This window comes from Ruditapes philippinarum, unplaced genomic scaffold (assembly GCF_026571515.1).
Source record: "Ruditapes philippinarum isolate M1 unplaced genomic scaffold, ASM2657151v2 ctg41_1_1_1_1, whole genome shotgun sequence".
Taxonomy (NCBI): domain Eukaryota; kingdom Metazoa; phylum Mollusca; class Bivalvia; order Venerida; family Veneridae; genus Ruditapes; species Ruditapes philippinarum.
The window spans coordinates 176,666-203,901 of NW_026853004.1; the positions used below are offsets into that span (position 1 = coordinate 176,666).

Genomic DNA, 27,236 nt, shown 5'->3' on the forward strand with positions numbered 1-27,236 from the left:
TTTTTCTTACATTTTAAAAATGAAGTTTAAAATCTAGGATGTAGATAATGCTAGCCCCAGTGTATCTGATCACATTCCTTGTAGTTTTGTTATTATGAAATAACAACTAGAGTACATATGTACATATAAATGTATCATCATTATTATGATATAACTACTAAGTACACATGTACATATAATTGCAATCAAGAACATGTAATAAATAATGACTTTTCCTTGTAAACCTTCATGTATGAATACATGAAGACTTCTTCATTTATAACTTCAATATTCTTATGTAAAATTAAATTTGCAGACCTAAACACACAGGATTGAGCTTTGCAGGTCGCATACAATTATTATAAACCAATACAAGGGCAAATCTTAAAAATTTCATTCACCAAATCGAAACTTACAACCCTAATAGAATGTGTGTATATTAATTTCAAAACCAATCCCAAATTGAACAGAGAATAAAAAGGAATGTATTAGTTGTATAGTAAATAATCTAAGATCCTAGAAGGCAAGCCCTTTCTTAAATTTCTATATAAATTTAAAGAAATTTAATAAACAAGAGCTGTCGGTAGGACAGCATGCTCGACTATTCTTAGTGCTTGATAGTAAAAAAAATGCCTGATACAGTTACCTCCTCCTGTTTACAGGTTGGGGTCATGATGGTGAACAAGTGTGCAAAGTTTCAAAGCCATATGTCAATGGACTTTGAAAATATTTGAACTATTACAAAAACTTTAACGTAAATTCTAAGTCGAAAAAGGGGCATAATTCTGTCAAAATGCTTGATAGAGTTACCTCCTACTGTTTACAGATTGGGGTCATGATGTTGAACAAGTGTGCAAAGTTTCAAAGCCATATGTCAATGGACTTTGAAAATATTTGAACTATTACAAAAACTTTAACGTAAATTCTAAGTCGAAAAAGGGGCATAATTCTGTCAAAATGCTTGATAGAGTTACCTCCTCCTGTTTACAGGTTGGGGTTATGATGGTGAACAAGTGTGCAAAGTTTCAAAGCCATATGTCAATGGACTTTGAAAATATTTGAACTATTACAAAAACTTTAACGTAAATTCTAAGTCAAAAAAGGGGCATAATTCTGTCAAAATGCTTGATAGAGTTACCTCCTACTGTCTACAGGTTGGGGTCATGATGGTGAACAAGTGTGCAAAGTTTCAAAGCCATATGTCAATGGACTTTGAAAATATTTGAACTATTACAAAAACTTTAACGTAAATTCTAAGTCGAAAAAGGGGCATAATTCTGTAAAAATGCTTGATAGAGTTACCTCCTCCTGTCTACAGGTTAGGGTCATGATGGTGAACAAGTGTGCAAAGTTTCAAAGCCATATGTCAATGGACTTTGAAAATATTTGAACTATGACAAAAACTTTAACGTAAATTCTAAGTCGAAAAAGGGGCATAATTCTGTCAAAATGCTTGATAGAGTTACCTCCTCCTGTCTACAAGTTGGGTTCATGATGGTAAACAAGTGTGCAAAGTTTCAAAGCCATATGTCAATGGACTTTGAAAATATTTGAACTATTACAAAAACTTTAACGTAAATTCTAAGTCGAAAAAGGGGCATAATTCTGTCAAAATGCTTGATAGAGTTACCTCCTCCTGTTTACAGGTTGGGGTCATGATGGTGAACAAGTGTGCAAAGTTTCAAAGCCATATGTCAATGGACTTTGAAAATATTTGAACTATTACAAAAACTTTAACGTAAATTCTAAGTCGAAAAAGGGGCATAATTCTGTCAAAATGCTTGATAGAGTTACCTCCTCCTGTCTACAGGTTGGGCTCATGATGGTGAACAAGTGTGCAAAGTTTCAAAGCCATATGTCAATGGACTTTGAAAATATTTGAACTATTACAAAAACTTTAACATAAGTGGTTACGCCGACGCCGACGCCGACGCTCGGGTGACTGCAATAGCTCTACTTATTCTTATCGAATAGTCGAGCTAAAAAGTAGTGAGAAAAAAAAAATTCAACAAATAAAATGAAAAATATTTTAAAAGACATGCAATTCAAATCAATACAACAAAATAAATATATAAAATGTATATAAGCTTATAATTTAATTAATTTGTTACACATAATTATAATAATAATTATTAGTAAGTTGGTGTAAGCTGTACCATCAATTTTTGAGTGATTTTAATATTCATACAGTCAGCTGAATTCAAAACCAAGGCATAACATACATGATGTTGCAATCTGTCCCAATATTTAGCATTTCTCAGCCTGTCATGCAATGATATGTTTTTGTAAAAATATGTAGTCATTCTCAACATTCCAAGATGTTACCTCCATTGACCTTCTGCTGAGGGGATGACTCAGCAGATTCAACTGGACTGGTTTCACTTTTGTCAGATTGACTGGTTCCACCAGTGTTGAATGGACTGTGTTCCTCCATTTCGCTTATGTCATCTAGCAGATATTATGAAAGTTACTTACTTGTTAACACAGCTATTTAAACAACAAATTTTAATGAAAAAAAAAACAAAACAAGTCAACTTAAATGTGTTAAACTGTAAAATAACAGTAACTAAAGCATGCACTGATAAGCTAAAAACCCACACAAAATGTGACTAATGGTGAATTTTGGCATGTTCAGCTTATCTTACAATTTCTCACTGTGGTTTACATGTGATAAGGCATATAAATTCTGCACTTGACATGTAGTTGGAGTAATTCCTGAAATCTTCCCACACATTCTTATAACATTAGAACAGATCACTATTACTGTTCTTACATAACAATAAACAAATTTTAAAAAATTCAATCTGTTTACCAGACGGGCAACAGAGAATTAATTAACTTCAATCAGGTGCAGTGCCAACCCCCACCCACATTTCACCAATTGTATACCCCCCCCTTCACTTCACCAATTGTATAAAGTAAAAATTCCAGCTGGTTGCATTTTTAAGATGTTTGTCTATGGAAGCAAATAGGTTTTTGAATGTTATGTCCAATTTGCAGATCATAAATGTATTCAAGGAGTCTACAGTATAAAACAACAACACTTTTATCTCATTACATGTACATAATGTTTGTATATTGTTATATTGGTGGTAGTCACACAATGATAACAATAGGTCTGTTTATTATTAACTTCCTTAAAAGTGACATATCTTAGCTTAAACCCAATTGTCTGACTAGGTAGTTTCTATGTTTGAGATTTTAAACATGATCAAGTAACCAATGGATTTAAAAGACAGTTTTGTAGATTCTAATTTCCAAAATTAATTTTTAAAGTTAAACTGTTGTATATACATAAATATCTTGGATTCATAAGTTATGGAGCTCTTAAAAGTATCAAAAATTGTGTAACTTGTAAAACTTTGGTCCAAAGGAAGAATATTCAAATTTAAAGACTTTAAATATTGAAAAATCTGCAGGACCCTTAAGATTATTGCAACTCAATGAGTAGTCAGAGCCAACCATTTGCATAGGATACAGTATTAATACAGGTCACTAACCCAATCAAACTGTTTTATCATAAGTACTAATGCTTAATTAAATGAAGACAAAATTATTGTTTAACATATATCATAATGTACAGCATGTGGTAGCTTAAAGCAACATGTATATCAATCTACCATCACTTCAACAAACATAATCTACATAATCCTAGCACACAGTGCTATAACAAAACAATATACAAATTCCAGGTAAATGTATATATATATATCGAGGGCTTAACGCAATAAGGGCGTAACTACATTTTTTTCTAAAAATGGTTTTATATCATTTTTGACATTATTTTAGTCTTACTCATGAACTCTGAAAGTTTGAACAAAGAATATTGTTTATTTGTATCTACCTTTTGATAATACTATAAGGGCCTATCTCAAAGTGACTTATGTTTTTTATGCAATAAGGGAGTAACTCGACTTACGTCCTTATTCATATTGCATATATATAAAGTATCTAAGAGTTTCAATTCTTTTCTGCAACATAGGCAAAAGTATATTAGATAAATCAAAGTGATGTCATAAAAGTGCAGAAAGATAGCACTGTTTCTTTGTAACAATATCAGATTTACTTTAAGTATATAATAATGTCCATCAGAAACAAGACTTGCTAATAATTGAAGTCAAATCAATTTCAAATGCATTATCTCTTCCATTTTATTTTAAAAAAATGCACAGTCATGCAAGAACAAACTGTATCATTTAAACCTCCTTTGTTTCTTTAACTGATACCATTATCTGTTGCTAATAATTTTACAAAATAACTGAATTACCGGTATATTATTACTATTTACAGAGGTCACGGTAACCAATTGACAGGAAAAAAGTTATAGAAAATTAACTTTAAAGATTTTTCTATACCAGTTTTATTACCACTGTATAACAATTACATCACATATATTTTACATTAAAATTTTGTACTGTGTTTTTAAGACATTGATTTGCACATAAAATAAAATCTGTTTAAGTATTTAAAAACATTCAAGTTTATCAATTAAATGAAGATATTCAATTAAATATCACATTGTCAATGGTTCTTTTAATATTTATTTTTTATTGTAAGAGATCATTTACGGAGTACACCACATGTCTGATGTTTCTGAAGTCATTCTCCTAGTGAAACAAGTAACTGATAACTTTCTATGTACATGAACCATTTTAATTGAAGGCTATTAATTAAAGGAACAAACTCCACTGAGGTCCAAAGGACTAAAATATGAATTTCTTAAAACAGGCAAAAGATTATTTGCAAACAATGATTAAAAATATACCCAAAAATATATTGAAAATCATATTTTTTTATTATTCTTAGTCCAATTTAGTGAAAAGTGTTGAATGCTTTTCAATTTTGGGTCATTTTTCATGATTAGAATTATTATTCTGGAAAAACAGACTTAGGGATTAAAATGAAATTTTGTACACCTGTTTTTGATCTAGACCTACATCAAATGGAACATAAATGTTATAAATAATATCTAGTCCTGTCAAGGCAAAAAACCTCAGTTGAGTCCCTTTAAAGACACATTTTGAAAAGGAATATTTTTGCTTTCGTTAGAAAAAGCAAACAAAAGTTTTATAACGTGTAAATAATGGTTTTAGAGCATGTAGGATACTTACCACATGAAAAAAGAATTAGCACTGAATGTGAAATTATTTGACATAAAAGTAGCAAATGTATACAAAGCAGTATTTTAACATTTTAACTGCTATAAAAAAATCACTGTACTGTATTGTACTAAATGCCAAAATAGAAAAGAAACAAATGATGGCTCAGATGTATCTCAAATGTGTAACTTTTTGGAAACTAAATTAGAACACCAAACAAAAGCTTTTGAAGCATTTCTGGCACGACTAATGGGCAAAATGTTTTTAGCTAATAACTCCAGTATATTGATTGAGGCAAGCAACTTTCAAATCCTGTATAACACTGCCTACTGTGCTTTAAAAAATTTTTTTTTAAATATTTTTGCAAAATTTTACAAAAAATATTCTGCAAACTGGTCATTGCCCCTTACAGTTAATGTTACTTCAGAATTTAAATTACATTCATGTTATTGGTGCTATAAGTATAGAAAAATCCCTTGTTATTGTAAGTAAATTTCAAATTTGAGGGAGTTTATCTTCTGACTTCAAACCAATTTTTACAATTTGGTAATTGAAACCCAATAATCTATTATTATTACGGGCAGGAATAAGAAAACAATCTAGAAAAGGGGTGATCTGGTTGAAGTTTACTAGCAGATGGCACTTTTCATTTAAAGTTGTTTAAAAATGGTTAAATCATTATCTACACCATACCAGAGAGACTTTTAGACATTATTTTCATGGTTTACTTGAATTATTTAATAATACAAGCCACTATATTATTTGAGAGATAATGTAATTAATTTCAAAATTGTCATGTACAATTAATACGATAATAAGGAACAACACAGAAAAACTATTTGCTTTATGATATTAGCAAGCATTGCCAGCTTCTTTTGAAAAGTAAACTAACTAAATAAGGGAAATTGTGTTTGAGTCTTCTATATCCTACTAATGTCCACTGTCAAAAGTGTTCTGGGTGATAGCATGGGAATTGAAACATGTCTTAACCTGCCAGTTGTCCATATACTACTGAGTCAATCCAATTATTTTATTTTAGCAACAAATATTTGGATATAGCCGCTTGCTTACATTATGTAGAAGAATTGTTGTGGATCACACCATTGGATATTTCATTAGATCTTAAAGTGGTTGTCCATAAATCAAAGTCCCCATTATTTTTCATGTGAGTGGGGCAGATAAAACATAAGGACAAGAGCATAAGGAATCAAAGTACTTAAGGGTATAAATGGATGGCAAGTTTTTAATTTTGAAAAATTGCTCATTAATATTTTTTTTTTCACAAACAAACCAAGTCATCTTAATAGTATAATGCAATAAAGTAATTTTTTATTTGAGCCCAATCCCTTATACTTAAACAATGTATTACTTTATTACCCTTCCAGATTTTTTCCACCTTTTTGATTGGATATTAAGCCAGACGGGTAATTTACACACTAAATATGCCCGTTGGGTACCCCACGTTGTAAACAACATGCGTTGTGGCGATGTGCGTACAGTTCCAATTTACGCGGTGTAAATTCTGATATACAAGCAATTTTTAAATATTAAATAAAAATTATTTACCAAAATAAAGTAATGATAAATATTCTCATCAGTATTGAAAACAAAAATGGCCTTGCCAATGCTTGATATTTCTAACAAAAAGTGTCTTCTACAGACTACTCCTTTTCTCTTGTTTGCGTTTGTTAGGTACGAAAGCAAATACGTCATCTATTTATGTGACGTCATGTTGTGGTGAAAGCGTTCTCTAAAGGGAATCTTATTTCGACGTTTTAATTGAAACAGCAATGATTTATTTTAAAATCATCTTACTCGGCATGGGAAGGGTAATAAAATTATTGTTTTGGTTTTGGAGTGATATATATGGATATATTACCTGCCAAGATAAAATATCACCCTTGCCTAACAGCTCGGGTGATATAAAATCTTGCCAGGTAATATATCCACATAATATCACTCCAAAACCAAAATAACATATAATATTAAGAGAAGATGGATGTCAAAACCCCACACCTCAAAGTTTTTGTCCTACATTCTATATTACATATTAATAAGGGGAATTACTTGCCTCATACAGTTTAATTTCTTGATATAAAAAGGATTTGTAAGCATTTGAAATAATTAGTGTATTACAAATATTTCAAATGTGCACACATTTGAATACAAATGTATGTTACACATATTTTTGACAATCAAACCCTACTGTTATGTGAAAGCATAAATATTGAAGTTATTGCGCCTATTCAGCTAGAAATGATGGCATAGAAAGGTGTAATCATCTTTAAAAAATTAAAGAAACCAATGAAGGAAACAGAATGGTAACAATCACAAATACTTCATTTTTCATTTTCATACAAGTCTTAAATGACACTCATGATAGCTGCTTTACTTGTTTAATGTAATTACAAAAGGTCCTAATGTTTACACAAAAACTAGTGTCCGCAGCTTGTACAATTTCATTAGTTAAAAATATTTTTGTCAAGTTTTTGAATACATTAAGCACTTAATTAATTTAATGGTATGCTAAACTAATTCAAATAAGAATAAATAAGAATTTAAATCAATATATTTCAATATATTGAATAGAAATAAGTGAGGCATGGATTATATGATAAAGGTCAATATTAAAGTCAGGAGGTATAAAATTCGCTGTCACATTGTAGAATTGCAAAAACATTAGTGTAGACTTTTAAGTATTTCTTGGAAAATCTTTGAGAAAGTTAAATATCCTATTGTAATTGAATTATATGTAGACATGGTACCATATTGCATAACAAAATATAGCCATGTTTAATGTAAATCTTACTGCAATATGGGCGTAAGTATACTTATACCCTTATTGCATATAATATTATCTCTCAAATAATATGTAAAAGTTATGCAACAAGGGCATAAGTAATAAAATTGCAAATAAAGTGTTTTTTACATAATTTATTTTGATGTTGTTATAAGTTATATTTAGAATATATATTTTCATATTACAAAACCAAGTAATGTAATGGGAATATACAGAAACAAGAAAATGAGTTAGTTTTTTTGCTCTACTGTAAAATTTTCAAAAATGTAGTTACGCCCTTATTGCGTTAAGCCATCGATATATAGTATCTTTTCACATTTTTTTCCTCACAAAAGAAACAACTCTATAAAATATCTCGGAAATATAAGCAAAAACTCCACATTTATATAAACATAAATGTTAACACTGACTGCACACACCACTCCTGAATGAATAAATTTCCCCAAACTGACCACACTTTTCAAAACAAGTGAAGCACTAGGTAATCCTAATAAGTTGTAATAATATTTTTCCTGAAACACAGGTATGTTCTACAGTAGTCACAAACTATCCTTTAAACACATAGGAAATAAGCAGATAGATATTTTCAGATTAAGTGCCAAAAAAATCATTTCTTATCATCATTTCTCTGTGCTACGCAAAAGATTGTAGAAAATATATCTAAAAATATCCTTCCGAAAGCTGGGAAAATTATTCTAGAAATCAGATCTGCCCCGCAATCCTTACATTTAAAACATAAAACATACACACATAATACACATATCTGCAAACAAAACTTTACAACAACATTTCTCTCTTTTTTTTTATTTCTTTCCGCGTTTTACTTCCTACACACACAGACACGTTTTTGACAATAGTTAAACTAGCTAATGATTATAGAATTGTAAAAACTGCATTTTTGTTGAGAAAACAGTTACAGTTAAATTGTTTAGTGCAATAAGAGGTTATCTAATGGTACAGTCTGAAGTAAATCATAAGGAAGAGTAAAAGAATTAGTTTCATTTGGCTTTAACCGAGATGGCTTGTATATCCAAGAGGTGATTTCCTGCGGACTATCTTCACCACATATTGAGAGGTTTTCCTGTACTGTCATTAGAACACTTATCTATATTATCTTATTATCTTGATATATAAATCATATATTTATATATATTTATAGACCAGTCATACATGTAACATATAGTGTAGTAGACAACCAGTTAAAAGTGGTAGCTACTTTAGTAGCTCAGATCTCAAACAGAAGTTCAAGAGGAAATGAATAATTAAGCCGCGTCGCTACAAAACCAACATAGTGGGTTTGCGACCAGCATGGATCCAGACCAGCCTGCACATCCGCGCAGTTTGATCAGGATCCATGCTGTTCGCTTACCAACTCTATTACAAGTAGATAAACTGATAGCGAACAGCATGGATCCTGATCAGACTGCGCGTAACTTTTTATACGGTCTGAAGTTTTATCTTTGAGAAAGGCCCAAACAACCTTTAAAGCATGGCCCCAGTTAAGTTTAGATACTGACCTCCTGTCTTAACCCACACATGCTGGTTTTAACTGGTTTGACATAAATGTCACTGTTAGATAAATTTACTCTGCACACTTAAACATTTACATGAATCTTCAGGATTTATATCAAATCATGATATACAAACTTACCTCAATTTTGAAGGCTGACCTGGCACTATACTTTAGTAGCTGACTCATTTTTGGAATCAGCAGGGTAAGGGTTGGAGTCTTGACAAATAACAGTCCCCACAAATATGTTCAGAATTATTTTAACCCTTCCTTAGAAGACAGATATTGCCAATGCAAACAGTGCAGACCAAGATAACAGTCTGCACAGTGAGAAGTGTTTGCTATTCAGTCTGTGCATAATATGAAATTTTCCCACAAATTGATGAATTGTCATGTCCAAATTGAAAGATGGACAAGTCCATTTAATTTGTAAGGGAAAGACTGACTTAAAAAGGGAAAGATCTACAGTCACTTAAAACATAACATTTAGATATAGAACAAAACCAGTTAAACAAACTGTAACAGCATGTTCAGGAGCTGTCTGGGGAATAACATAATAATAATTGTTCTAGAAAGTATCTTGATTTGTATGATTATGTTCAACTTGGGCAGACAGAAATCACTCTTTAAATATGTTTATGAATCTAATTATTATCTGCCATTGCGAAACATGGAATATTAGAGATATGAATGATGAACAATGATGTGTGTGTTTATATCATTAATGGCACATACTAGAGTGAAGAGATTTGGCCACATTCCTACAATATCATATTATGTGATATTTCTCTGCTATAACTGTACTCTTCTGTTATCATAATTAACTTTTCAGGTATGTATAATGTAAACGAACTTCTGAGCAGGTTTTCCTTTTTATTATTTTTTCTACAGTAGCCTGGTTTGTGATTGATTGAAAAACAGACCTAACACTGATTGGTTCAAATCCAGGGTAATGTTAGGATTAATAACTAACAGGTCTCAAAACCTTCATATTTGAAAATCATAGTTTATAGATCTGCCATAATTATGTCCTTCGAGATGGAGTGTATACCATCTGAAAAATCCAAGCAGGTGTAGGGCCACATGAAAAACCCCATGAGGTGTATTTTATAATACTCATACATTACATTTAAGAAACCTATGTGATATCACATAATCGCATGTTGTATACCAATGAGAAATATACCTACTGAATAATAATCCTATGTGATGTATACATATCTAAGAATCCTATATGGTATATTTAAGAATTTAAATATCCCATGACATATGGCATATCCCATGTTTTATAATCTCTTATGATCTACACATATTTATAATTTAAGAAACCCATGTTCATCCTTCATTTTTCAGAACTGACAAATTTTTTGTGTTGCTACAGAAACAATGATTTTGGTCTGTTAGACAGATATAATTGTAAGAAGCTGGATTAACAGACTTGACCATTAACTTGACTAATGGCTTTTTTACTTTAAGAGACAATAATGCCTTCTATATTTCAAAACAATCCTGTGTTTCGGCACAGTCTCACTAGATACTAGCAAACATTAGTTGCCTTATTTTCATACTAATCCGTGATGTTCAAATCCCCTCAGTTGTAAATTGGACCACTTCAACTCTTAGACTGCTGGAGTGCCTCCAAATTTAGCCATGCAGACCAAAAGCAGCCTTCATGTCCAAACTGTCTAATCATGTTATGCGCTGTTTGCTATTCAGTCACTACCTATTCTTAAATCTTCCCTAAAAATGATAAATGGTTTTGTCCAGATAATGCGATTGAAAGATGGACAAGTTCATAATATATATTTAGTGTAATAAGAGCTAATTGCAGCAGGTACATTGTCTAGGCAGGTAAATGTTTGAAGGTTATCTATACTGACTGTTAGATCATTACCTGACTGGTACTGCGTAATACATTAATGATACCACTGTTTGTGTATAAAGGGAAGCAAATGATGATAAGCTGTTTTGATGTTATACACAAGGATGTTAACATTATTTGTGCCTGGAACACTTAAACCCTCTTGAAAAGACAAATAACACAAGGATGTTACTTAAAGAAACATGTGCAGACTACTAAAGAAATTCTTTGATGGCAAGATTGTGATTGATTGTAACCTTATAGGAGAGTAGGGCATATACTTAAAACATTTATATAGATAAAAAATGTCAAGAAAGGTTAATGAAAGAACATATTTTATACTGAAGTGTTCTTCTATTTTCTTATTTTAAACTCTGCTGCATGCTATATGGAGCCAAATCAGCCAGCATGATATGGTCATTCATTTAGTTTGCCAAGTATGCACATCAGTACATGGTCACCAGTGTGCAGTTTGCCATGGTTCCCTTCAACATGGACCCAGGTCAGCCATTACTTAGTAACCCTTGCAGTTCCCCCAAGATGGAGACAGGTCAGTCAGTACAGTGTCAACCAACAGTTCCCAAAATATTCTCTATAACATGGAGTCAGGCTAGTCAGTACACGGTCAACCAGGCAGTTCCCCCAGGTTCTCTATAACATGGAGTCAGGCCAGACTAATAATATCTGTCATCTGTTGCGGTTCGGACCAGAATATCCGTCCCGAGGGGACCCGCCCATTGGGCGGCAACGAGGCTTGCCGAGGGATGGATATTCCGATCCGAACCGCAAACATATGTTAGATATTTTTTCTTGCATATTCTGTCATATTATTTCATTTTTAAAATGGTTAACCCCAATATGATCATGTTCATGGAAATTAAAGTCATTTCATCCATAACTATTTTCTTACATTAGCGTATGAACTTACAACTTAAATAACAACGGCGAAATGACGTCATCCTAAGACATATTTCCCTTCTAAAACGACGTCATTTTAACGCGGTTCATTCATAAATGGCGCTAAAATGACGTTGTTGTTTGGCACCCCACTCATCTGGCACCCCCCATGCAAGAAGAAATTTCCGGCATGGGTAAAACTCACGGAAACGCCAGTCTGCTATGCAAGAAAGTAGAAGGTCAACCAGGCAGTTCCCCCAGGTCCTCTACAACATGGAGTCAGGCCAGTCAGTACAAGGTCAACCAGGCAGTTCCCCCAGGTTCTCTACAGCATGGAGTCAGGCCAGACAGTACAAGGTCAACCAGGCAGTTCCCCCAGGTTCTCTACAACATGGAGTCAGGCCAGTCAGTACACGGTCAACCAAGCAGTTTCCCAGGTTCTCTACAACATGGAGTCAGGCCAGTCAGTACAAGGTCAACCAGGCAGTTCCCCAGGTTCTCTACAACATGGAGTCAGGCCAGTCAGTACAAGGTCAAACAGGCAGTTCCCCCAGGTTCTCTATAACATGGAGTCAGGCCAGACAGTACACGGTCAACCAGGCAGTTCCCCCAGGTTGTCTACAACATGGAGTCAGGCCAGACAGTAGAAGGTCAACCAGGCAGTTCCCCCAGGTTCTCTACAACATGGAGTCAGGCCAGTCAGGACACACGGTCAACCAGGCAGTTCCCCCAGGTTCTCTATAACATGGAGTCAGGCCAGACAGTACACTGTCAACCAGGCAGTTTTTCAAATATTCTCTACAACATGGAGTCAGGCCAGACAGTACATGGTCAACCAGGCAGTTCCCCCAGGTTCTCTACAACATGTAGTCAGGCCAGTCAGTACACGGTCAACCAGGCAGTTCCCCCAGGTTCTCTATAACATTGAGTCGTCCAGACAGTACATGGTCAACCAGGCAGTTCCCCAGGTTCTCTACAACATGGAGTCAAGCCAGACAGTACATGGTCAACCAGGCAGTTCCCCCAGGTTCTCTACAACTTGGAGTCAGGCCAGTCAGGACATGGTCAACCAGGCAGTTCTTCAAATATTCTCTACAACATGGAGTCAGGCCAGACAGTACATGGTCAACCAGGCAGTTCCCCCAGGTTCTCTACAACATGTAGTCAGGCCAGTCAGTACACGGTCAACCAGGCAGTTCCCCCAGGTTCTCTATAACATGGAGTCGTCCAGACAGTACATGGTCAACCAGGCAGTTCCCCCAGGTTCTCTACAACATGGAGTCAGGCCAGACAGTACATGGTCAACCAGGCAATTCTTCAAATATTCTCTACAACATGGAGTCAGGCCAGACAGTAGAAGGTCAACCAGGCAGTTCCCCCAGGTTCTCTACAACTTGGAGTCAGGCCAGTCAGGACATGGTCAACCAGGCAGTTCTTCAAATATTCTCTACAACATGGAGTCAGGCCAGACAGCAGAAGGTCAACCAGGCAGTTCCCCCAGGTTCTCTACAACATGGAGTCAGGCCAGTCAGTACAAGGTCAACCAGGCAGTTCCCCCAGGTTCTCTATAACATGGAGTCGTCCAGACAGTGCATGGTCAACCAGGCAGTACCCCCAGGTTCTCTATAACATGGAGTCGACCAGACAGTGCATGGTCAACCAGGCAGTTCAACTAGGTTTCTCTATAACATGGAGTCAGGCCAGACAGTACACGGTCAACCAGGCAGTTCCCCCAGGTTCTCTATAACATGGAGTCGACCAGACAGTGCATGGTCAACCAGCCAGTTCAACTAGGTTCTCTATAACATGGAGTCAGGCCAGACAGTACACGGTCAACCAGGCAGTTCCCCCAGGTTCTCTACAACATGGAGTCAGGCCAGTCAGTACACACAGTCAACCAGGCAGTTCCACCAGGTTCTCTATAACATGGAGTCGACCAGACAGTACACGGTCAACCAGGCAGTTCCCCCAGGTTCTCTATAACATGGAGTCGACCAGACAGTGCATGGTCAACCAAGCAGTTCAACTAGGTTCTCTATAACATGGAGTCGACCAGACAGTACATGGTCAACCAGGCAGTTCCCCCAGGTTCTCTATAACATGGAGTCAGGCCAGTCTGGACACACGGTCAACCAGGCAGTTCCCCCAGGTTCTCTACAAGATGGAGTCAGGCCAGTCTGGACACACAGTCAACCAGGCAGTTCCACCAGGTTCTCTACAAGATGGAGTCAGGCCAATCTGGACACACAGTCAACCAGGCAGTTCCACCAGGTTCTCTACAAGATGGAGTCAGGCCAGTCTGGACACACAGTCAACCAGGCAGTTCCACCAGGTTCTCTACAACATGGAGTCAGGCCAGTCTGGACACACAGTCAACCAGGCAGTTCCACCAGGTTCTCTATAACATGGAGACAGGCCATTCTGGACACACAGTCAACCAGGCAGTTCCACCAGGTTCTCTACAAGATGGAGTCAGGCCAGTCTGGACACACAGTCAACCAGGCAGTTCCACCAGGTTCTCTACAAGATGGAGTCAGGCCAGTCTGGACACACAGTCAACCAGGCAGTTCCACCAGGTTCTCTATAACATGGAGACAGGCCAGTCTGGACACACAGTCAACCAGGCAGTTCCACCAGGTTCTCTACAAGATGGAGTCAGGCCAGTCTGGACACACAGTCAACCAGGCAGTTCCACCAGGTTCTCTATAACATGGAGACAGGCCATTCTGGACACACAGTCAACCAGGCAGTTCCACCAGGTTCTCTACAAGATGGAGTCAGGCCAGTCTGGACACACAGTCAACCAGGCAGTTCCACCAGGTTCTCTACAAGATGGAGTCAGGCCAGTCTGGACACACAGTCAACCAGGCAGTTCCACCAGGTTCTCATATGGACAACATGGCAGTTCACCAGGAGCCAGTCTGGACACACAGTCAACCAGGCAGTTCCACCAGGTTCTCTACAAGATGGAGTCAGGCCAGTCTGGACACACAGTCAACCAGGAGTTCCACCAACCAGGTCAGTCTCCAACCAGGTTCTCTACAACATGGAGTCAGGCCAGTCTGGACACACAGTCAACCAGGCAGTTCCACCAGGTTCTCTACAAGATGGAGTCAGGCCAGTCTGGACACACAGTCAACCAGGCAGTTCCACCAGGTTCTCTACAAGATGGAGTCAGGCCAGTCTGGACACACAGTCAACCAGGCAGTTCCACCAGGTTCTCTACAAGATGGAGTCAGGCCAGTCTGGACACACGGTCAACCAGGCAGTTCCACTAGGTTCTCTACAACATGGAGTCAGGCCAGTCAGTACAGGGTCAACCAGGCAGTTCCCCCAGATTCTCTTCAACATTGAGACAGGTCACATACTTGAAGTGACTTCAGACTTTAATGAACTGTCTGTAATTTAGGGTTTACCTTAAGAATGATCAATCCCTTTTTGTCTTTTTCTTTTTGTTCTTGGAAAAAAATATACATGTGCATTATGAAGTCATTATGAGAGAATTTCAGCACCTACTGATATATAAGCCTTGCCATAACAAGGAAAGTTTCTCCTAATTTCATCAATTATTAAGTGAAACATTAGAGCTAATCTGCATACTAGCTCACTGTACAATATTGTCCTACTTGAATAAATGGAGGAAAACTCACTAGCAATAAAGCAAGTCCCACAGGACAATATTCAATTTACGGTCTGTATTTTTACATTGTAACAGCATGATTATAGGATTCCTTTCCATGAAAGACTTGATTTTTTTTTCATCAAGTCCTAGTGTTTATGCTTACATTTTGAAATAACGTAATTCAAAATAGCAAAACATTTCTAATCAAACACAAAATGACACAAAATGGCACTCTACCTCTAAAATCAGGGAAGGCTTATGAATTCCCAATAATGAGTATACACATATTGCGATTGTAATGTGAACTTTATTCAAAACAGATCAACTCCAATATACAAACGATCAAGAGGAATAACTTTCTTGCATAGCAGACTGGGATAAAATGACTTTAATTTCCATGAACATATATCATATTGAGGTCAACCATTTTAAATATGGAATAATATGGCAGTATATGCAAGAAAAAATATCTGACATATGTTTGCGGTTTGGATCAGAATTTCTTGCATAGCAGACTGGCGTTTCCATGAGTTTTACCCATGCCGGAAATTTCATCTGGCATGGGGGGTGCCAGATGAGTCGCGTGCCAAACAACAACATCATTTTAGCTCACTTTATGAATGAACCACGTTAAAATGACGTCGTTTTAGAAGGGAAATATGTGCTTAGGATGACGTCATTTTGCCGTTGTTATTTAAGTTGTAAGTTCATACGCTATTGTAAGAAAATAGTTAGGGATGAAATGACTTTACTTTCCATGACCATATATCATATTGGGGTTAACCATTTGAAATATGAAAAACTAGAAATGAGTCCAAAGGAAAAAGATGCCCCCACTTACACGTCTTGAAATGTATATACATTTACATAAGAACAGGATATAGTCATAAACACAATGTAGTACACAATGCATACTGTTAACTATGACAAACCATCATGTATAATGTTCTTCTGACTGATCAATTTTATATTGTCTGAAAGTGAAAACAGTATGAAACTGAGCATATATATATATTTTTATACTAGTTTAAGCTGAAACCCTGTTGATTGTTGGGACTTTCTATTGTTTCCAAAGACCCAGTTATTGACCAGAACCCAATTATTGAACAAAAGAATTGGACCCACTAATTGACTTGCTTATGGAATGAATGGAATTTAGACCAGACATTCCACCTTACTTAAACTAGAACTATCACTAAATGTGATTAATACCCCCACAAGACTGCTTCGGAAATGAGGATGTTACTAGTAACAGAAAACCTTGTAAAAGAATTGAAATATAGAGTTATGGTTGTGGGCAATTAAAGATAGTTGTGGTTCTTGTATATTGCATTTCCTTTCAATGTGGTTGACCATTGAAGAAGTTTTATTGAATTACTCTGTAATAAGTCCACAAATACAAAGAAAAGCAGGGCTCGAATTTAACTTTTTTGGCCACTAGCAATTTTTTGCTAGTAGACAAATTTTTAACTAGCAAAAACTGAATTCAACTAGCACTTTTTATGACAATGATTTTTTAATTCCAAAATTGTTTAAACTTTTGTTTACATTCATTAATTGTTTACATTATCATGTACCATAATAATTAATTCATTGTTGTTACAATTATGTATCATAATAATGAATTTTATTGAAAATGTTTTTATTAATAAATGTTGTAGTACAACACATAAATTTACAGTAGTTTGTTATAACTTGAGTTCATTCCATAGCTGACTTAATCATGAAATTGGGCATGAAAAAAATTATAATACTTCAATTTTAAGTTTAATTATTTGATGTGCTGAAAGACAAAGTTGTTGCTGGATATAGAGAATAACAAAATTAAAATTGTAATTTATTTGAACGAGTTCGAACTGCCCGGGATACGAATCAGCAATGTAACTTTCCACTCAAAAACTTTATTTAGGGGACAGGGATTCTTATCAAATGTTAACCTACATGTAAAAAAATAATAATGCAATATTGTCGCCATACCGACAATGTCTGGTCTGGATTATGTGCACAACAATCAGCGCAAAATATTTTAGCAACATTTCCATCGTCATCGAGTTTGTACGTAAGACTGACGTGCAGTTCTTTCTCCCATTACTTAAGGTCTGATTGTCTTTCTTTTGATAGACTGTGAATCATCTTCTGTACTCAGAATATTGTTATCGAAAGACACATTTGCTTCAGTAAGTGGGTAGAAGTTCATTATTTTTCGTTTAGACATTTTATTCCGATCACGCTTGATTTACACGGACAAAATGACATTTGGACTGGTTTAAATTTGTGTACTTTTTAAAGCGAGGTTAAGGTATAGAAAATGTAAACCAAACAGCAAGTGCGCGCATAGTTTATAACTCGGCTACCTGCAAATATTACGCCCCATTTATATTTCGGATTTTCCTGAAGAGCGTATTCCGTTTTTTCTTCAACTTGCAAAAAATTGCGAGTAGTCATAAATCTGACTCGCAAAATCATTTTTCAACTAGCATTTTGCGAGTTTGCGAGTGTTAAATTCGAGCCCTGAAAAGGAACAAAGGGCAATAACTCTATAAATACTGAAGATGGAGTTATAGTTCTTGTGCACTGCACTTCCTCTTTTTGTGCTTGACCATTGTATGAAGTTGTTTTGAATTTCAACCAGTACGTTTTAAGTTATGCTCCAGACAAGGAAAAGTATCAAAGGGCAGTAACTCTGTATTTTGTCAAAATGGAGTTATGGCTCTTATGCACTGCACTTCCTTTTAATGTCCTTGACAACTGTATGAAGTTGTATTGAATTCCAAACAGTAGTTTTCAAGTTATGCTCTGGACAAGGAAAAGTAACAAAGGGCAATAACTCTGTAATTTGTCAAGATGGAGTTATGGTTCTTGTGCACTGCACTTCCTCACAATGTGCTTGACCATTGTATGAAGTTATATTGAATTCCAACCATTAGTCTTCAAGTTATGCTCCGGACAAAAAAAAGCAATGGAAAAGTAACAAAGGGCAGTAACTCTGTAATTAGTCAAGATGGAGTTATGGTTCTTGTAAACTGCACTTCCTCTCAATGTGCTTGACCATTGTATGAAGTTATATTGAATTCCAACAATTAGTCTTCAAGTTATACTCCAGACAAAAGAAAGCAATGGAAAAGTAACAAAGGGCAATAACTCTGTAATTACTTTAGATAGAGTTATAGTTCTTATGCACTGCACTTCCCCTTACTGTGTTTGACAATTGTATGAAGTTGTTTTGAATTCCAACCAGTAATTTTCAAGTTATGCCCCGGACAAGGAAAAGTAACAAAGGGCAATAACTCTGTAATTAGTCAAGACAGAGTTATGGTTCTTGTGCACTGCACTTCCTCTCAATGTGCTTGACCATTGTATGTAGTTATATTGAATTCCAACCATTAGTCTTCAAGTTATGGTCCGGACAAAAGAAAGCAATGGAAAAGTAACAAAGGGCAATAACTCTGTAATTACTTTAGATAGAGTTATGGTTCTTGTGCACTGCACTTCCCCTTATTGTGTTTGACAATTGTATGAAGTTGTTTTGAATTCCAACCAGTAGTTTTCAAGTTATGCCCCGGACAAGGAAAAGTAACAAAGGGCAATAACTCTGTAATTAGTCAAGATAGAGTTATGGTTCTTGTGCACTGCACTTCCTCTCAATGTGCTTGACCATTGTATGTAGTTATATTGAATTCCAACCATTAGTCTTCAAGTTATGGTCCGGACAAAAGAAAGCAATGGAAAAGTAACAAAGGGCAATAACTCTGTAATAACTTTAGATAGAGTTATGGTTCTTGTACACTGCACTTCCCCTTATTGTGTTTGACAATTGTATGAAGTTGTTTTGAATTCCAACCAGTAGTTTTCAAGTTATGCCCCGGACAAGGAAAAGTAACAAAGGGCAATAACTCTGTAATTAGTCAAGATAGAGTTATGGTTCTTGTGCACTGCACTTCCTCTCAATGTGCTTGACCATTGTATGTAGTTATATTGAATTCCAACCATTAGTCTTCAAGTTATGGTCCGGACAAGGAAAATGCAACGGACGTCTGGACCGACCGACCGACCGCCCGACCGACCGACCACCGGGTGACTCCTATATACCCCCCCAAACTTCGTTTTTGGGGGTATAAATATAGCAGAATATGCTATGGGCGGGTCCCCTCGGGACGGATATTCCGGTCCGAACCGCAACATATGACAGATATTATCAATCTGACATCTAAAATAAGCAGAAAATATCATACATTGCTCAATACCTTAGGATTGAATTGGTATATATGTGGATACATTTAAAGTCTTCCTGGCAATATGATTGACTCAACTTACTACCAATTGTAACTGCTGTGAAATTTAAGTACAAAACATAAAAGTATGGTAAAATCAATACAGAAAACAGAACTACTGGCAGGAACAATTACATGTTTAAGGACAGTAAAGGTTTGACTTCACACAGAGCTTGTGGTTTCAAATTGCATGACAAACCAATTAAAAACTGAATCATAACACTTCAAAATGGAACCTGAAAATACTTCCCAGTTTCATCTACTTTATTAAAGTACTTTTCCTGATGTGGAGGACATTATAATTTCTAGACCATTGCAACATGTAAAAGAAGACGATACAAAAATTGTCCCCTTTAATCAAGCAATTTTGCTGAAATGTTTACAAAATTTATGACCAAAAAAAAAATCCAGTTGAATAGAAAATATTAAAATTCATACACAATTTTAATTAAGAACTAATCACCAAATCTATAAATATCATTTGTAACCTGTAAATATCATTTGTATCTCTTACACTACCAGTCATAATATAGATCTATACAAAATGGTATTCTTCCTCAGTTGCCTCATGTCAACATGCATTACATATTGATCAATTACATACATCACTCTTGTTATATCAGACCAATATCTCTTTACCAGATTGATTTTTTCTACCAACATCAGATGAACTGAAACCAAGCATTCTTTTTCCATTACAATTCAATACAGAGTATCAGTCTATAGACATCAAAGACCAATATGTTCCAAACAAGTCACTAATGAAGTAAAACCAGTAACATCTCCTAAATAAAACTTTTTTCACACAAAAAGTCCTGAGTGTGTCTGCACATTTTTACTTAATAACCCTCTAAGTGAATAGAGCTGTTTTTTCCGCCTAAAGACAAAGTCAGTAGTAAATGTTTCTAAAGTATTTTCTGGTTTCTTCAACTTAATTTATAGCAAATTGTTTATATAATGTTTTTTTTTAACCAAACATGACTGAGAAATTCTCTAAGGTTCAAAGCACATTACATCATGCCCTTTTACAGTACAGATATGTTACAATGAATCCTAATATATTAAAGAAATTTACAAACTGCTATTTCAAGTCACAATGAACTGATTTTTTAATGCAATCAGGGCTTTTTTCCAGGCATGGGGCCGTTTAAGGGTAGATTCTTGACAGAAAAATTCTTTAAAATCACACAGTTTTAACCAAAAATTGAATTCACGTCTAAAGTTTTTTCTTCCCCTTTTGCAAATATACTGTATAATTTTCCCCAAAAATTAAGGACAGGGTTGCTTCCCCAACCTGTGAAAAAAAGCCCTAGTAACAATAAAGAATATTCATAATATCTTTTGTGTTCCCAAAATCCTCAACAATTGTACTTCATTTGAGCCATTAATCAAATTTCCAAACTGTAAAAATTTGTTACCATGTAAATCTGATGAAGAATTTAAGCATAGAAAATGTAAACCTTATTGAGAAATGGTAAAACTCAGACAAGTATATTTTCTAAAACAACAGTTAGAATAATTCAAGAATAACAATAGGTTTACAGCATGCAAATCTGTGAAATAAAATTACATACCTCTTGGGTCAACTGTTTTCATCCATCCGCCTGAAATTGACAGGAAAATAGAAATGTAAAAAGGTAAATTTATGTATAATACTATTGAGACAGCATCATACAATTTTATAAGCATTATTTTACAATATAAAGTGACTTGATCAAACTCAGATTTTGAAATTTGTTTCACTCTTTAACTTAAAATGATCTCTCTAATGAAGAGCATTCATGACTTGAAAGAATTCCTGACAAATGTGGTGCATTCAAAAGTAAAGCTTGGATGGAACTTACTATATCTGACATAGGTTTTATAATATTACAGATAAATTATAATTCTTTAAGTTTCTTCATGAACTTTCTCCTCATTTGACACTCTGACTAAAAGAATATAACCTCCCATACTTTTACCACATTAATTGTAATGCTGAACAAATTAATGTTTAAAATGCTGAAACTATAGCCAACAATATAGGGCCAGACCAGCATATTGTTGTAGCTCAAACAGCCGCTATATTGTTGGCTGACATACTTCTAGATTTTTATCTCCCCAAAACTTGAAACAGACACTTTCAAAATAAAAAGAGTCCATGAAAAAAAAAAATCAACATGAATTTACGTTAATAAAAAACACATTGGAAAATTTCATCTCTGATCAAGCCACTTTTAAAGTATTATTGCAAACCAACTGTAATGCATGAAATGCTTACACATTCAAATGCTTGATGACTAAGATACATGCTGGCAATTTTAATAGATACTACAAGCTTTCAGTCTAGGAAATAAGCATTTTTATAATAGCTTTGTAAGCCTTGTATGTATATAATTAATAATAAGCAACAATATCTCATTTCATTAAATACCCTTGATTCAATTTACAAAAATTATGAGAAGGAATGTTGGTTTTCAAGATCTTGGCTTATTATAAATATTCTTCTATAGTAATAATGTCATATTCCTACATAAAATGCAACATCAAACAATAACTATGTAAGAAGAAGAAGTTTCAAATCACAATTTAAAATTGCTATTTAAAATGCCAAAGTTTTGTAGAGATTACAGTTATGAATGACAGCAAAGAAAGTAAGATATCTTTACATAAATTAATTTTCAATTTGTTCTTTGTATAGAATATAAAGAGCTATGAAGGAGATAGCATAGTGAAGCTAAATGCGTCATCAAAATTGAAATTATCTCAATTCTGAATAAATAGGCATAAATATATATCACTAAGTAGCATTTGATTGTTTGGTTTTGCAGCACATGGTACATATGTACCAGTAATTATCTTATGCATATATTAGAATTTCTTATTTCAAGATCACAATCAGCACTATACTGAAATTTACAAATTAAGTCAGCATTTGTTAAACTGTCTTAACCTTAACGAAATGTCAAACCAACATTGTGATTTGAACATGAAAGCCTACACTCCTAAATATTATACAGACAAGATAGGATGTTTCTAATTTTGGCTTTATTAAGTGTACATAATGGGGGAATAGGGTTTCATCATAAAAGTCATATGTGACGACTTTCAAGCTTTACTGCTGCAGGAAGACCTCAGGTGCCACTCTGTTCATTATTTCAGGTGCAGAAGGGCAACTGAGTACCATCAATGTTCTGTAAGCTGGCTGGATAACATCTTGAGATATTCCTAAACATGTTAGTGGCATTCCCATAATGTTGGGATCAATTAATTGCTTCAACAAATAAAATGTCTCATATTGGATTAATACAAAACTTGATAATTATCTTTTTTTTTAAACTAAAAATGAACAACTGAGTTAGAATGAAACAGAACTTTGGATAAAAATTATGTTAGAAAACAATGAAATTAAAATGTGTTACATTTCAACAACTCGGCTGTTAACTTTAGAGTATAAAGGACTGTTCAATAATGAATACTAATAATAAACATGAATGTAATATAAAATAAAAATAATAAACTCATTTGCATATTCAAAGTCTCAAATACAGCAATTATGCACTCGTTAACAGTAAGCAATACTCATGGGATATGCTTGGTAAGATAAATAACCTTATTTTACACCTAGTAGTATCTGGGATATTGTGCAAAAATTGAAACAAGTACTTGACTATATAATTAAGTGCCAGTCAGACCTTGTGACACAGACCTTTTATAAAGTGCATAACTGTTTTGCATATAACAAAGTCCAGAAAGGTCAAGGTTTTCAAACTTACATGTATTTATTCTTGCCTTTATCTGTATAAAACACAGACAGAATGGGCAGAAATTCTAACTGATAACTTTCACATGATAATAAGGTTTGACTGCCTGATAAAACTGAAATAATCAGTATATTAATGTACACATAATGTCTCTTTTGTATAGCATTGAAGTCTACATAGCAAATGACATCATTACATGTTAAAGCATTATCGTTAGTTCTTTAATTATATCCAGAATTTCCAATAACCTTCCAGTCACTTAAGTCTTCTGGTATCAGTTGTGTGCCAAGTTTCAGCAGAAAGTATGAAATTTTACTTATATCGAAAATTATATTCATTTTCCTGCCAAATTTCAGCAAAAAAAAAAAATTTCAACATCAATTTTCTTTTTTGTCAAAAACCTTTACGAAAATAAAATGTATAGGACTGTGCCACACTTCAAAGATTTTTTTATCCATAAAACTAAATCATCTTTCTTCCACATATAAAAAGCAAGCAATATCTAGAATAAACCCTTGTATTACTGCTTAACAATAATTAAGTATTTAACATAGTGCCAAAGAGAGCTGTTGCTGATTATATATATAAATGTATATATATATTGGGACATGCCAGGGGATGAAGTGAGTATATTATCAAACAGATGTTGTTTTACAGCTAGAAAATCCTGCTTTACTACAAAACATAAGGCTCTAGACTTTGTTAAGACCAGACTGGTACAAAATTATCCTAAATAGTTTAAACTAATGTAAATATGAGTAGAAATTGCAGGAAGACAAAAATGTTTACATTTTCAAAACTTTCGTCAAAACATTTTTGCCAAATACTCAGGTTTTCTATGTGATATACATGTAATATTGCAATAATTGAATCACTTACTCACAGTAAAATGAACAATTAATGAAGGTTTCTCACAATTATTTGTTGAACTTAATTGAGGCACAGACAATTAAGTACAATCACAGAACTAAAACTAACATATATTTCCCTGACAGTCAAAACTTACTTCAATGCTTTGTTTGGCTACCAAGTTTTAGGGAAGAATAAAAACATTATCTAATGTTGCAAACATCGAGGTAAAATAAATGTAATTTAGTAAGGAGGAAGAATAGAATCAAAATATAAACTTGGATCCTTCTCATATGATTTGAAGTTAAAAAGCAGGATTTTCTTTCGGTGAAACAACTCTTTAAATTCGAGGAACTTGTGAACAGGTCAAGCATCTTTAAAACTGTGATACATACTCAAAGCCTTAGCACCAGGAATGCCCATTAAACCTACAAACGAACAATATGTCATATACAAAGTGTAAGCAATTAAACTATACATTAACATTGTATGCAAAAACATGCATTAACTTGTTACAGTTCATGCGCATGACTAAATGCACATGTTAAGTGATCTACAGGTAGGATTGAATGCACTGTCTTCTTAACTTAATGTCTGCCTAGTTTCATCATCTTGACATAACAGTGAAAAGATATATAAGTGATCAACACCCACATGGCAAACATCAAAGAGGCAAAAAAAACAGTGCAAAAACATCAAGAAGACCTTATTTACCACAACAATCTTTTTTTTTATTCATAATCTTAATTAAATTCAAACATACAGTTGTGCCAAAAATAGGGTACAAAAACTTGTGTGCAAGAAAATAAATTCAAGAATATTTAAAATATCTTTAATTTCACAAATGCAAAGTTTTCAAATTGAAAAATAATTTAGACCAAAAAGTTCATAAACTTCTACATGGTCAATATGATTTTTTTATAAACCACTCCCATTTAAATAGGAAGCCTTTCAATATGCTAAGTATCCTAAGTACATGATAAATACATACATGTACTGTATTATAAATAGGTCAAGTTTATACAGTATCAAACCACAACCATGTGCAGTATGTATGTTTAATCATAGGTAAACTATTGCATACATTATAACAGGTGTGGTATCAAGGCCAAATCTGTAGTTATTTATAGCAACAACGACAAGTCATGTGTTTAAAAGTTATCTTCAGTCACAGTATTACTCGGTGCAATTTCACTCTCTTTTTTTTCCTAGCATAAGGTATTGATCAATAGTCTAAATCAATAAGCTAACAATATTATTGATCTGTAAGCTGAAGTAATAAAAACTCGGCTTTAATATAATACATAAAGAAATCAATCCAACCTTAAAGTTCATGAATATTTATAAGAAAAATATTTTAACAAAGTTTGGTGTTTCATTATTATTTTCTCGGATTTTTTTTACTATAAAAAGGACATGACATTTTAGATCTACCTTTATAAGAACTGGCGTGCTGGGAATAGAATAGTAGTGTTCACATTCAAGTGACCTGATAAAATAACCAAGACACTACATTTAAAACAAAGAAACAAACCATTAAAGATGTCTCTAACATAAATGCTTAAGTTGGTCACTGATACTAAGTCTCATCATTTTAAATTGCTTTATGTAAGTTTGAGGATCAAAGGCAGGAAAATCTCCTTTAAGTGCTACAGTGTTGAAATGATTTTGCAAATTGGGTTTACAAGAGTCGCCTTAATAAGACAAAAGAAGACCCAGCTTCCTAGAATATAATTATTCTAGGAGAAAACAAAGAAATGAAATTATGTTACCAGGCTTGTCTTCATAACTTTTATTAGAAGTGTCTTCTACTGCTGGACAGCATGTATCTATAATCTTTAAATCATCCTTTGTATTTTCATCACAATTTTCTTTAGATTTAGAGTCCATTGTGGCTATATATTGAAAACAAGCCACATAAAATATGAGCAAAGCATGTAAAAGATTCATTGATATAAATAAGGAAATAACATGAGGAAATTCAAATGTGTTGAGTCTGTGTATGTGTATACACATTGCCTAGAGGGTCAGGTGACATCAATGTGCAACACTGTCAAAGGTTCATAAAATTTACACATTCATCAATACCATGTAAAGATGTGTATAACTATATATTGCAAAATACCACTACATTAATAAATTTAGTTGTTGTTTTTTCTCAGTATCATTGTTAAAGCAAAAGATAAATTATTCTTCAATACAATTTTGATCAGACAAATAAATTGTTCTTTTCTTATCTATTCAAACCATATGCAAACAAAATCGGTCACACTGATTTTAAACTTTTTGGAGTCACTTTTACTTATTTCACAAAGCTAAATGGCATTTAGTTTCATTTCACATTAAAAGTAGAGCCATTAATTTCCTGATGCCATTAAGGCCTTAAAAATTGTGTTGTTTTGGTTAGGTAACATGGTCTCTAAGACTCTTAAGAATAAGAAAGGGTAGATGTATCACATGTCGGGTGGGATGAACAACACAAGTGGTAGAAGACCACCTTGCTTACATGAAATTGGCTAAAATAATGTTCAAAGAATTTTTTTTGTCATAAAAATGATAGTAGATCTATGATTCATCTGATTTGTTTTTGTTCATTTTATCTTTT

General features: G+C 34.2%; 1 protein-coding gene across 5 annotated transcripts in view; it reads right to left on the reverse strand.

The window, feature by feature from the left end:
• Positions 1 to 27,236, reverse strand: part of LOC132731215 (reticulon-4-like) — a 50,242-nt gene that overhangs the window by 21,523 nt on the left and 1,483 nt on the right. The window contains exons 2-5 of one of the 5 annotated variants that reach the window (XM_060717355.1): positions 26,404 to 26,526; positions 25,027 to 25,059; positions 21,614 to 21,643; positions 2,305 to 2,427 (exon numbers count right to left, since the gene is read on the reverse strand). In XM_060717355.1, coding sequence (XP_060573338.1) covers positions 2,305 to 2,427; positions 21,614 to 21,643; positions 25,027 to 25,059; positions 26,404 to 26,526 — 309 coding nt within the window. Of the gene's footprint in view, positions 1 to 2,304; positions 2,428 to 8,288; positions 8,599 to 21,613; positions 21,644 to 25,026; positions 25,060 to 26,403; positions 26,527 to 27,236 lie in introns of those variants that run through there. The other 4 variants (XM_060717369.1, XM_060717362.1, XM_060717377.1 and 1 more) reach the window with 4 other exon arrangements.